Source organism: Dipodomys ordii, unplaced genomic scaffold, assembly GCF_000151885.1.
Source record: "Dipodomys ordii isolate 6190 unplaced genomic scaffold, Dord_2.0 Scaffold141, whole genome shotgun sequence".
Lineage (NCBI taxonomy): Eukaryota > Metazoa > Chordata > Mammalia > Rodentia > Heteromyidae > Dipodomys > Dipodomys ordii.
Window position 1 is genome coordinate 1852008 of NW_012267357.1, and position 11411 is coordinate 1863418.

Consider the following 11411-nt stretch of genomic DNA (forward strand, 5'->3'; position numbering starts at 1 on the left):
GTATGGAGCATGGGCCAGAAAGGAAACAGGTTCTGAAGCCAGGGGAAGAGCTGAGAGGTTTCTTTCAAGGTGAGCTCCAGCTTCCAGGCAGACAGGACAAAGGCGTTTCTGCATTCTTTTCCCAGAAAGGCTAAACTTTTCTGCATGAGGACATATTCACATAGGACCCACTCTAGGGCAGTGGGAGGTTGCTATGGCCTATCCTCAGCAACCAGCCCAGGCAACAGGAGATAATCTTCCTTAGGACCCAACAGATGCAAAAGTGAGAAAGTGTTCCCACTCTGGGCTGGAGTGGGGGGAGGGATGAGGGAGGGACCGCTGGCCACTTCCCACAGCCATTCTCCCCTTTGTGACTGAGTGACCACATGTTGGTGGCAAGATGTTGACAACGTGGGTAAAGAATGAGGCAAGACTGGCCACACCCACAGCTAAGTGTCTGCCAAGCCATGGGTCTGCACAGCTTGATGGCCCAAGACCAGCAGTGGAGACTGCCAGGAGGCATGTGTTGGTAGCATTTAATGGAGGCATATCTATGACAATAAATACTTGGGGGAGGGGGGCATCTCTGCTGACTTCCTTCTGGAAACCAGACCCAGCTCAGCTTGGCTTCCCTGTGGACTGAGAATAAACCACAGGGCTCTTAACTCCAGACCTACCATCACTGGTGCCCATTTGTGAGCTCACTGCCAGAATTCCTTATAGGCTAAGGTGAGTTGTTTATCCTGGGCAGTAATTCTGGCAAGCTGCCTTCCTCCTTCCTAGAGAAAGGTCCTGATAACATGACCCAAAGCTGAATCCACGACACACAGACCATAGGAGCCAGGCTGAGCCTTCCAAAGCCCATGCCTGACCACAAGGCCATACCCCCAGCCTCGCTTCACTGCTGGATAGAATTCATTACAAAGCCCTGGCCTTCTACTCAGAAGAGGATAACAGCTGAAGGCAGGGGTCCTGTTTCACTATGAGACCTGTCTCATTCTCAATAAAATAAGCGGTCCCTCCTGTACCTTTTGGCTCTCTCAGGAAGCTCTGAGCACCCTGGAGGTTGGCCCTAAAGGTATGACCACTCTGCATGCACAGGTGTGGTCAGGACAGTCTGCAGTGCACCAAGCAGGCAGCTTATCATGCTCCATACTGGTGGGCGCTCAGATGTCTGCACCCAGCTCTGCACACTGCTTGTCAGAGATGTGGGAGGCCAGAGAGTCTATGATGTCCAGTAATAGCTGCTGGCTGAGGGACCGTAGTGTGGGCAGCTTGGAGACCTGCACAAATGACCAAAACAAGATGGAATTAGACTCATGTAAGGGTCAGGGCAGGCAGCTGAGTCTTGTTAGAGCCCAAGCTGCTCAGAGCTGGGGGCTGGCTCAGAAGCGAGTAGTGGCCTGTGCATAGGCAGCTCTGCTTTGGCTCAGCCCCTGGCCCACACCCACTGGGGCCTGACAAGGGAGAGCAACTCTGAGGACCAGAGTGGGACTGACCTTGGTGAACTGGTGCACAATAATGTGCAGACAGTGCCGCTTCATGTCCAGTGCCTGCGTCTTGTCAGCTGCCTCCAGGATCTGCAATGGCGAGAATCTAAAACACTACCCCAACTCACCTATCCTCAATGGGGAGGCGAGACCCAAGGGCACCAGGGGTGCTACCTGCAGCACGTTCTGCACAGTTACATTCATCTCCAGGTTCTGCTTACAATATGCCTGCAGCCGGTTGTTGTAGAAGCCGTAGTAATAGGGGGCTGCAAACAGGTAGCTATGGGTGGGTTAAGGAGCTGCCAGCCAAAAGAAGCCCATCCAACTACTACTTCCCATCATCCCCTGGGAGGGTACTGCCTGACCCCTACACTCAGCTACCCCAGTCCTCCAATCCAGGGAGCAAGCCAGAAACTCTGGCTTCTGGCTTGCTCTATAAATAACTTCTGAACCACTCAAAGGCTCAGAGAACCTAATCAAGATTTAAACAAAGCCAGGCACTGGTGGCTCACACCAGTAATCCTCGCTACTCAGGAGCCTGAGATCTAAAGATCAAGGTTTGAAGCCAGCCCAGGCAGAAAAGTCCCGTGAGACTTATCCCTAATTAACTACTCAAAAACCAGAATTGGCGCTGTGGCTCAAAGTGGGAGAGTGCTAGCGTTGAACAAAAGAGCTCAAGGACAGTGCCTAGGCCCTGAGTTCAAGCCTCAAGACTGACCAAAAAAAAAAAGATTTAAACAAAAACCCTCTGCTTCCTATATATACATTTACAGAGACACAATAGCCAGATGGGTACCCTTGCACCATGTTCAAACTCCACTGAAATGAAGGATGAGAAATGACTTGTCTGTTCTGGCACACAGAATAACTGACCCATTGTTCCATCCATCCTGGCTACAAACCCCTCCCGGCTAGCTGCTTTCAGGGCCCTTAGGAAACACTAGGCTCAGCACCAGGCACTGGAAAATCCTCCAAAGTGAGGCACTAGACCATAATCGCCTTGTAAAACAGGACAGCTGGATCCTGAAGGGCTCAGGTGGGCCATAATTTCCTCCCTGATGACCTAGGAGCACCCTCAGGGTATAAGGATGCAGTGAGTCCTCGGGTGGCATGTTGACCTCGCCATAGTAAATGTAGCGCAGCATGGACTCAAAGGCCTGCCTGCTGGGCACCATCTCCCCAATGGAGATGTTCACCTGCCCATCCTCGGGCATGAAGGACCGGAACATAGCCTCAAAGTAACTGCAAATAGGGTGAAACACATTCAAGTCTTAGGTGAGCAAAGCCAGCATCTTGACCCTACCCTCCTCCCCACCCTCCCTCACAGGCCCTCAACCCACCTAGAGCGAGCAGCTAGGATGGCCTTGTGGGCTGGCCTTGGGTGGCCATCTAGCAGCAGTGTGATGTCACAGAACTCTGCACCTGCTCCCTCCAGATATGCCTTCATGTCCTGGATTAGAGATGTGCCTAGGGGATGTGGAGAGACCTAAGCAAGTGGCCCTACTCTCCAACAGATCTTGAGTTATGGGGCTGATTTGTATTCCAGCCTGAAGTCACCATGGGCACCAATCTCTCCACACTGCCCATCTTGTTGCCCTGCACAAAGCTTCTCCAGGCCAGAATGTGCCACCCGCTTCCATTCTCTTCTTCCCTCAGCCTCTCAGGTTGACTAAAGCAGCCCCCAACATGGCCTTTAGACCTGCCACCTATAAATCTACAACATGGCCCTCTGTGCTCTCCTCCCATCTTCATGCTGGGCTTCCAGGCCATCAGTGTTCTGTGGCCACTCCAGGTGTCACCAAAAGCCAGTGGTCAGCACAGGCTCCAAGGGGAAGGAGGAAGGAATCTGTGGTTTACCTTCCAAATTGGGTAAGGAGAAATAAGAGGAGCAATCACACCTGACTCTCCAGCTAGAGCACTACCCAGGTCACCCCCAGAAATGGTTTGCTGGTAGTCTGCTCTGGAAAGCCTTGTGGGTTTGAGGGTTCTTCAAAGAAAACTGCAGTGCCCTTGTACCCAGAAACACTTGGGGCACAGTCACCCCCTGACCCATGGGCCTGACAGGTAGGTGCTCTTTATGGTTCCTTAGTTCCTACCCAAATGAACACCATCCCTCCCAAATTCCAGGACAGAAACAGGAGTTACTTACCGATGTCCACAGGCTGATCTGAAGGGGTGCGAGGGGGTGGCTGCTGCTTCCGCCGCACAATCTCCACAATCAGTGGGGATGAGAGGTGTTCAAACTCCTTCATCATGATCACCTGGTTGAAGTGGGACTCCTTCACCACGAAGTTCAGGCAGTGCTCCTGGGACAGACAGGCCCAAGCAGGCAAGCAGGATCAGGCCAGGGGACACAAGCTAGGCAGGGAGCTTGCAAATGGGGAGCAGGCTAAGGACTCGCTGTGAATACTTCTCCCTCCCTCCAAGGGGAGCCCAGGCCGGTGGGCACTCCAGCTGCACCTTGAGCTGTCCCAGCTGTAGCCTGGCGGCACTTTCACACACAACTAGCACATTCTGCAGGTCCACAGAGGCCTCAATATACTGGCGACACAGCTGCTCTAGGCGGCTTAGCTGGAAGCTCAGGGCCAGTTTGTACACGTCCATGATGAGCAGCACATCTTCCACATGGCCTACACACAAGAGTCCTTGAGAGGCCTGGAGCGGAGGGCCTGGGAATAGGGCCCAGAGCTTCCTCCTTAGATGAGTGTGGGACAGAGCTGCTAGTGGCAGCTGGGCCATTTTCCAGCTGCTGTGATCTGAGGTGATAATGGTGACAGAGCCTGTGCCTAGAGGGTCCCATCTATAAAGCAGGCCTAGGAGCACCTTGCCTCCCACTCTGCTGACCACTCCCACCCACAGCCCACTCAGACCTTTTCGTGGGTACTTGATCTTGTCAGTGTAGAGGAACTGCATGAGCACCTCAAAGGGCTGGGCCTCGGCCTCCCGGATGGCCACTCGTAGCAGGGGTGGACGTGCCCCCCCTATGGCTGCACCAGAGACCTCCTTGGGAGTCAAGGTCACCTCCTCCTCCAGCTTCTGAGGGGAAGAAGGAACTCAAGAATACCCAAGGACCAACAGATACAGCTATCCAGCCAAGGGGGATCAGGGAAGAACTCACCTGGGCCAGCCACTCTCGTGCCTGAACGATCTTCCTGCGAAGCCAGCGGCTTCGTGCAGTAACAATGGCCACATGGCCCTGCACACACTCCTCCTTCTAGAGGAAGGAAAATGTGTGGGTGAAGGGCACAGGACCCTGCCCCCAGGGGGGTACCACTGGAGGGCCAGTTTTGCCTCTGAGAACCCATGCTCCCACCCTGTAGGCATAGGAAGGGCACCCACCTCCCCCAGCACGAACTCCACGTCACAGAATTGCCGGCTCTCCCACAGCCGCCCATAGTCTTCATGCAGCGTGCACTTAGGGTAACAGGAGAACTGTGGAAGGAGACCCCAATGTTGCCTGTTGGTTGTCACCGACAACAGGGTCAGGAGACAAGGCAGGCCTTACTGGGGGGGAGAGGGAGCAGGACTGTCCCCTCTGTCCTGTGTGAGGAGGGGTTCCCACTACCACACTTGCCTTCAAGGGCCCAGGCTCTGGCAGGGCTACGCTGTCTCCACTCTGTACCTGGACCCAGGAACTCATACTGGCCCCGTCCCACATCCTATCTCTCCAGAGGACTGTCCCTGGCACCATTGTTTTCTGGGACCCCTGCCCTGACCACCTTCTCCTCTAAACCTAGTAAGGGGCTGCCAAGGGAAGCCTCTGCCATGTCCTCTGGGGCCGGGGGGGGGCGGTGCTTGAAGCCCCCACTTGGCCTGGCTCCCTCTACTGTTTCTGCTAAGAGCTCTCTGTGTGCCCCGACCCTGCTCTGAAGCTGAGACTACCCCAAGTGTCACCTCAGCCTGTCCTCAGTCTGGAGTCCCCCACCCCACTACAGACCTCTCAGAGAAGCTTCTGTCTTCCAGGTTAGGCCAGCAACAAGCACCATGGCACAAGTCCCACTTCCACCTTCCCACCCTCTAGGCCTCCTTCATTCCCTATCACTGGGGTCCGGCTACCCCAGCAGCCCCTATAGATCCATAAGCTGCACACCTGAAATCTGTACATCTCCCCACTCCGGATATTGTTGTCCACCGTCCCCCCAAAGATGTACATGGCATCAGAGATGACAGCAGCCGCATGGAAGAGCCTCCCACTGGGCAACTGGGGAGGACAACATAGAAGACAAAGGGTAAGGCAAGTGTCAGCAATGGGGCTGGCTGGAGCCAGGCTGTGAATGGGGACATGTCTCCACCTGGCGGCAAAGAGCCCAAGCCCTGGGGCAGATGGGCTATGAAGACCCCACAGTGAGCAGAATACCAGCCCAGGCTGCTGCTCTGGCCCCAGATAGCAAAGAATGGGATCCTAGGGCTCTGGTTTGTCCATCAGGACTTGGCCTCAAAGAGCTATGCCTGTTTCACCATGCAGACCACGCCCCCGCCATCAAGCATGTCTGGGCTTTGGACTGGATTTCCATTTGTGGGAAGTTGATCACATCCTTCTGCAGAGGTTGATGGAGCTTGTGCTAGGGTCCCCAAGCCTTACTTCTGATGCTGGCTGGGCAGGCTGCTTAGCTGAAGTAGTACCAAAATCCAAACCAAACACATCTCGGGACTTCTTGAAGCCACCTCGCTCCTCAGAGGTCAGGGTAGGAAGTTCCTCGGAAGCAGAAGCCCGCTCAGGTACCTCAGCCCCACCAACCTGGTGGCAAGAGAAAGGCAGGAGGTCAGGAGACAGTCAGCAAGGGTCATGAAGAGGAGCCACAGGCGGAGGGATGCAGGACAGCAACACAGGAGAGGATGAGGGAGATTATTACACACCAGGTTGTAGGAATGTAAAGGCAAGAGGACTGAGGGACAGAGCCTCAAGGGTTCTGGCTCTACTTTTCTAGGACTTTCTGGAGCCTGGGATGGAAGTCATCAGCTTCCAGTCAGTAGGTCAGGACCCCTACCCCATCCCTCCACCCTGCCAGGAACTCCTACCCCAACACCTGTAGCTTGGCAACACACACCTCACTGTCAGAGCTAGGCTGCACCACTTCCCAGGTCTGGAAGTCCACATCATAGCAATGCAACTCGTTAGGCAGTGTGTTGTCAGCTGCACCCCCAAACACATAGAGGTGGCGGTCAAAGGCTACCATAGTGTGACCATACCGCCGCTGTGGGGGTGGCGGGGAGCCCCGGAGCAGGTGCTCAGTAGGGATGCGTGTCCACCTAGGAGAACATGATAATGAATCAGTACTGGCATAAAGGCTCTGCTTCCTCCTGCATACTCCCTACTACAGGCCCCCCTCTGAAGTCTATCTGTGGTCTCTGTAGAGACCAGCCCAGGGTACAAAGGCCTGACGCTATACCCTTTGTCAGATGTGTGTGCCCAGAATCCCTTGCCTTATTTATTTAGCTCTGCAACCACCCCTTCCCAGCTTCATACAGCTCACTATGGCTCAGTGTCAGGAAGTGTGAGGCTTTGGAACACTTTGGAACTCTGGCCCAGGCTCTATCTTGCTGAACCATAGCTATACTCAGAGGGGCCTGCAGGGGGTGCCACATATCCCTACTCCAGGTTGAATGTTCCTGTTGTTTGTGGGAACTTGGAAAAACAAGACAAAAATGAATGCCAGACATAGATATGAGTATTAATCAAGCTCCACTCGAAATCAGGACACTCACGTCTTATCCTTGAATTCAAACTGGAAGAGGTTGTTGGTTATCTTGGCTCCACTCTGTCCTGAGAACACAAACATCTTGTCCCTGCACACCGCTACAGGGAAGTTGCAGCAAGATGGTGGAATCTCACCACTCTGGGCTACCTGGGGTAGGGGGTGTAGTTCAGCCAGGGCCTCACAGGACCTTGGCTCACACTTCCACGTTCTTTTTCTTAGCTTTTTCACTCTAGGCCTCAGTGCTGTCCCTGAACTTTTTTGCTCAAAGCCAGCACTCTTCCACTTGAGGCACAGCTGTGTTTCAGGCTTTTTGCTGATTAATTGGACATAATCTCATGGACTTTCCTGTCCTGGCTGGCCTCGAATGGAAATCCTCATATCTCAGTAGCTAGGACTATAGGTCTACAGGTGTGAGCCACTGGGGTGAGCCCAGCTGGGAACGGTATTGTTAAAACTTCTTTTGTAAATGAAGGTTCACAGACTCATATTTTGCTGAATGGCTAATAGTCCCACCTCAGCCACTTCATGGACCCACCTTAGAGCTGAAATCATCAGAGCCTAAAATCAACATTTTTCCAAGGGAAAGAAGGCAGTGAGCAGGACAATGGATGGCACGCTGCTCTTATTATGTTCGAATAGGAGTGAATGAATGCTGAGTGTTGGTGGCTCACACCTATAATCCTAGCTACCCAGAAGACTGAGATCTGAGGATCACAATTGAAAGCCAGCCCAGTCAAGAAAGTTTGTGAGACTCTTATCTCCAATTAAGCACCAAAAAGCCAGAAGTGGAGCTATGGCTCAAGTGGCAGAGTACTAATCTTGAGCAAAAAAGCTCAGGGATAGCACTGAGGCCTAGAGTTCAAGTCCCTGGACAGGCAGGCATACACACACATCTATACACATACACACACACACACACACACACACACACACACACACACACGAGTGGATTAGACCAAGATTACATCTGTTCATCACATTTGGCACTGTGCTTGTCCAGGGCTCAAAGAGCCCCCATCTTCCCACCCCAGTGCTGCTAGGGACATTGCACCCTGAACCCCAGAGCTGCTGTCTTTAGTCATCACCCAATTGCTGTTAGGGATGTAGGCTAGGAGGACATTAGGGAAGAAGGAAGGCTTCATTTTGGCAAAGGGAAGAAACAATCTCTGCCACACAGCACTTGGTTTCCAATGCCCCCTCATCCATGTCTATACTATGACTCCCTTACCTCCTCCCAACACGTGAGTTCACGGTCCTGGAGGCCAATTGTCCACATGTCGTTCAACCTACATCATGACAAACAGATTAAGATCCTTTAGGTTTGGCTGTCAGGTGGGTCTGGGCCTGGCCAGGAGGGATGTGGGTCAGGAGACTGCTGTGTAGCCATAAAGGAGGAACATCAATGGGAAGAGAGGCACTTCATGAGAGCCATGCCATCCCAGATCCTCTGCACATCCTGGACAGAATGAAACAAGGCTAGCCCCTACTCAGTTGTCCTCTCAGGGTAGGGAGACATGAATGGACAGCACAACTGAATCTGCTACGTTTGAAATCAGAAATAAATACTCCAGTAAAATGAACTTTTGAAATAAGGAAGAAAATATCTCTAACAAAGCAGAAATCTAGGGCTGCGGCTAAAACCCACTGCTGCTGTCTCTCCAACTTGCTGGACTTTCTGAGTTCCTCCTCCCTAAGGTCTGGAGTATCCTCATCCCTGTGGGTCCTCACTCAAGAGAACCTACGGTTGGCTAGGGCTCCACTCACTAGACTCACAGTTATTTGCCCTAAAATCTCTTCCTTCTATAACCTTTCCTGAGAAACCCCAAAATGATGCTCAAAATTGATAAGCCAACCTTCCCAGTTGGAGCCCTTGAATGCCAAGGAGATTGGCTCTGCCCAACAGTACATTCAGAGATGGGTAAATAGGTCAAGTCACTGCCTACCTGGCATTGCCATCATAGCCAGCGAAGACCCACAGCTTGTCACTGTACACAGTGGCCCCATGGGCTGATCTGGCAACAGGCAACCTGCAGCACAAAGGAGAAAGTAAGAAAGGATGTTTGCAGGAGGGGCCACATGGGCACAGAGCCCCATGTGGTAGCTTAGAGGCCACAAATAAGCAGGTGGAACCACATCCACCTGACTGCTGGGGAAACAAGCAATAGCACCAAATATTGGTTTCATGAAGTCTGAGGAGCAGCTGAATAAAATATGCAGATGTAGCTGGACACTCAGTAGCTCACACCTGAAACCCTAGCTACTCATGAGATTGACATCTGAGGATCATGGTTCAAAAACAGCCTGGGCAGGAAAGTCTGTGACACTTTTTTGTGTATACCAGTCCTGGAGCTTGAACTCAAGGCCTGGACACTATCCCTGAGCATTTTTTGCTCAAAGCTAATGCTTTACCACCTCAGCCGCAGTTCCACTTAAAACTTGTTGGGAGTTTATTGGAGATAAGAGTCTTACAGACTTTTATGTCCAAGCTGGCTTCAAGCCACAATCCTCAGATCTCAGCCTCCTGAGTAGCTAGGATTACAGGTATGAACCACCAACACTCAACTTAATTCTGTGAGAATCTTACCTGCAACTAACCACAATAAATAAATAAAATAAAATAAACCTGGAAGTGGTGTTATACTCAAGTGGTAGAGTGCTAGTCTTGAGCAAAAAACAAAACAAAAGCTAAAGCTTTGAGTTCAAGCCCCATTACCAGCACAAGAATAAATAAATTAAATTAAATTAATCATATGTAGGACTGGGATGTGACTCAATAGTAGAGCCCTACCTAGCATGTGAGGAACTGAGCTGAATCCCCAGCATTGGTGGAAAAAAAAAAGAAGATGCCCATGCAGACACAACATCTATTCCCATCTGGGTCTCTTCTGAAAGAAGAGGATCTACAGAGTGCAGAGAACATAAGTGGGTAGTGAGAACTAGTGTTTATCACTCTTTCCTGTCTGCTGAGTGCTCTTGTGTGTCTCCCAGCTTCAGGCTGTTAAGTACGACAACAAAGTCTCTTACCGCCCTTCAATTTTCCACTCTGTCCACTGACCAGTTGCAAATTTGTATTCAAAGAGGTCATTTTTATTCTTCAAGTTAGAATTGGAATAAATGTCTCCAGTGTAGCCTCCTAGGTAGAGAGAGAGAGCAAGAGTCACATCCCAAACACTGCCAAAGTCTTCAAATACCAGGACCTGGGGCCACAGAAAACTCACAAACTGAGACTCCATGCACAAATCTGTTGGGCACAACTGCCTACCTGCAGCCCTGCCTATGCTGGACTCTGGAGACACAGAGTTGAGCAGGATACCATGTCCTGCCCTAGCCACCACAACCCTGGGAGCTCGGGACCAGTGAGGAAAAGGACCTCCCACCCAGCACAGGAATTCAGTGGACTGAGCAGAGGGGACAGAGAACACGTGCCAGACATAGAACATGAAGATACCATGTTGGGAGGGGTTGGCAGGAAGACAGCGTATCTGCAGGCCCAGGAAAGGCAAAAGGCTACTCACCAAAGACAAACATACTGCTCCCATAGACAACAGCTGAGTGGTGATAGCGGGGGGCTGGTGGGGTACCAGTTGTAAAGGCTCTAGAGTAGTTACAAGGGCCAAGTCAGCAGAGGTTAGCTAGACGGTCCATGCCCCACCCCCCAAGGGATGCCCCTTCTCTCCCCTTTTGGCTTTCTGGCTTCCATTTATTTGTTTGTTTATTGTTGGTCATGGAGCATGAACTCAGGGTATGGGTGCTGTCCCTGAGCTTTTTTTCTCAAAGCTAGTGCTCTCACACTTTGAGCCACAGCTCCACTTCTGGTTTTCTGGTGGTTAACTGGCGATAAGAATCTCAAGGACTTTCCTGCCTGGGCTGTCTTTGAGCCAGGATCCTCAGATCTCAGCCTTCTGGGTAGCTAGGATTACAGGCATTAGCCACCAGCTCCTGGCTCTTTTATTTATTTTCACTCTTTGAAACAGGGTTTTACTATGGTGCCCAGCCTGGTCACACAAACTTGTGGGCTTAAGTCATCCTCCAATCTCATCCTCCCAAGTCACTGGGGCTACAGAATGCACAACAGGATACTTTTATGTTTTCAAAGGTGATAGTTTCCATTATAAAAACTTCTGAAATATCACTATGAAAAGAATCAAAGTGCCGGGCGCTGGTGGCTCACGCCTGTAATCCTAGCTACTCAGGAGGCTGAGATCTGAGGATCGCGGTTCAAAGCCAGCCCGGGCAGGAGAGA

At 51.7% G+C, this 11411-nt stretch overlaps 1 protein-coding gene across 2 annotated transcripts in view; it reads right to left on the reverse strand.

Moving 5' to 3' along the window:
- Positions 1-501: 501 nt before the first annotated feature.
- Positions 502-11411, reverse strand: part of Lztr1 (leucine-zipper-like transcription regulator 1) — a 17414-nt gene continuing 6504 nt past the window's right edge. Inside the window, exons 4-21 of one of the 2 annotated variants that reach the window (XM_013031594.1) lie at positions 10684-10763; positions 10193-10301; positions 9112-9195; positions 8397-8454; positions 7176-7315; positions 6518-6719; positions 6052-6207; positions 5560-5670; positions 4809-4901; positions 4588-4683; positions 4340-4505; positions 3930-4099; positions 3619-3775; positions 2810-2936; positions 2562-2711; positions 1644-1749; positions 1479-1559; positions 502-1262 (exon numbers count right to left, since the gene is read on the reverse strand). In XM_013031594.1, the coding sequence (XP_012887048.1) occupies positions 1146-1262; positions 1479-1559; positions 1644-1749; positions 2562-2711; positions 2810-2936; positions 3619-3775; positions 3930-4099; positions 4340-4505; positions 4588-4683; positions 4809-4901; positions 5560-5670; positions 6052-6207; positions 6518-6719; positions 7176-7315; positions 8397-8454; positions 9112-9195; positions 10193-10301; positions 10684-10763 (2203 nt within the window). In that variant the 3' untranslated portion in view covers positions 502-1145. The remainder of the gene's footprint in view (positions 1263-1478; positions 1560-1643; positions 1750-2561; positions 2712-2809; positions 2937-3618; positions 3776-3929; positions 4100-4339; positions 4506-4587; positions 4684-4808; positions 4902-5559; positions 5671-6051; positions 6208-6517; positions 6720-7175; positions 7316-8396; positions 8455-9111; positions 9196-10192; positions 10302-10683; positions 10764-11411) is intronic. The other variant, XM_013031595.1, reaches the window with a different exon arrangement.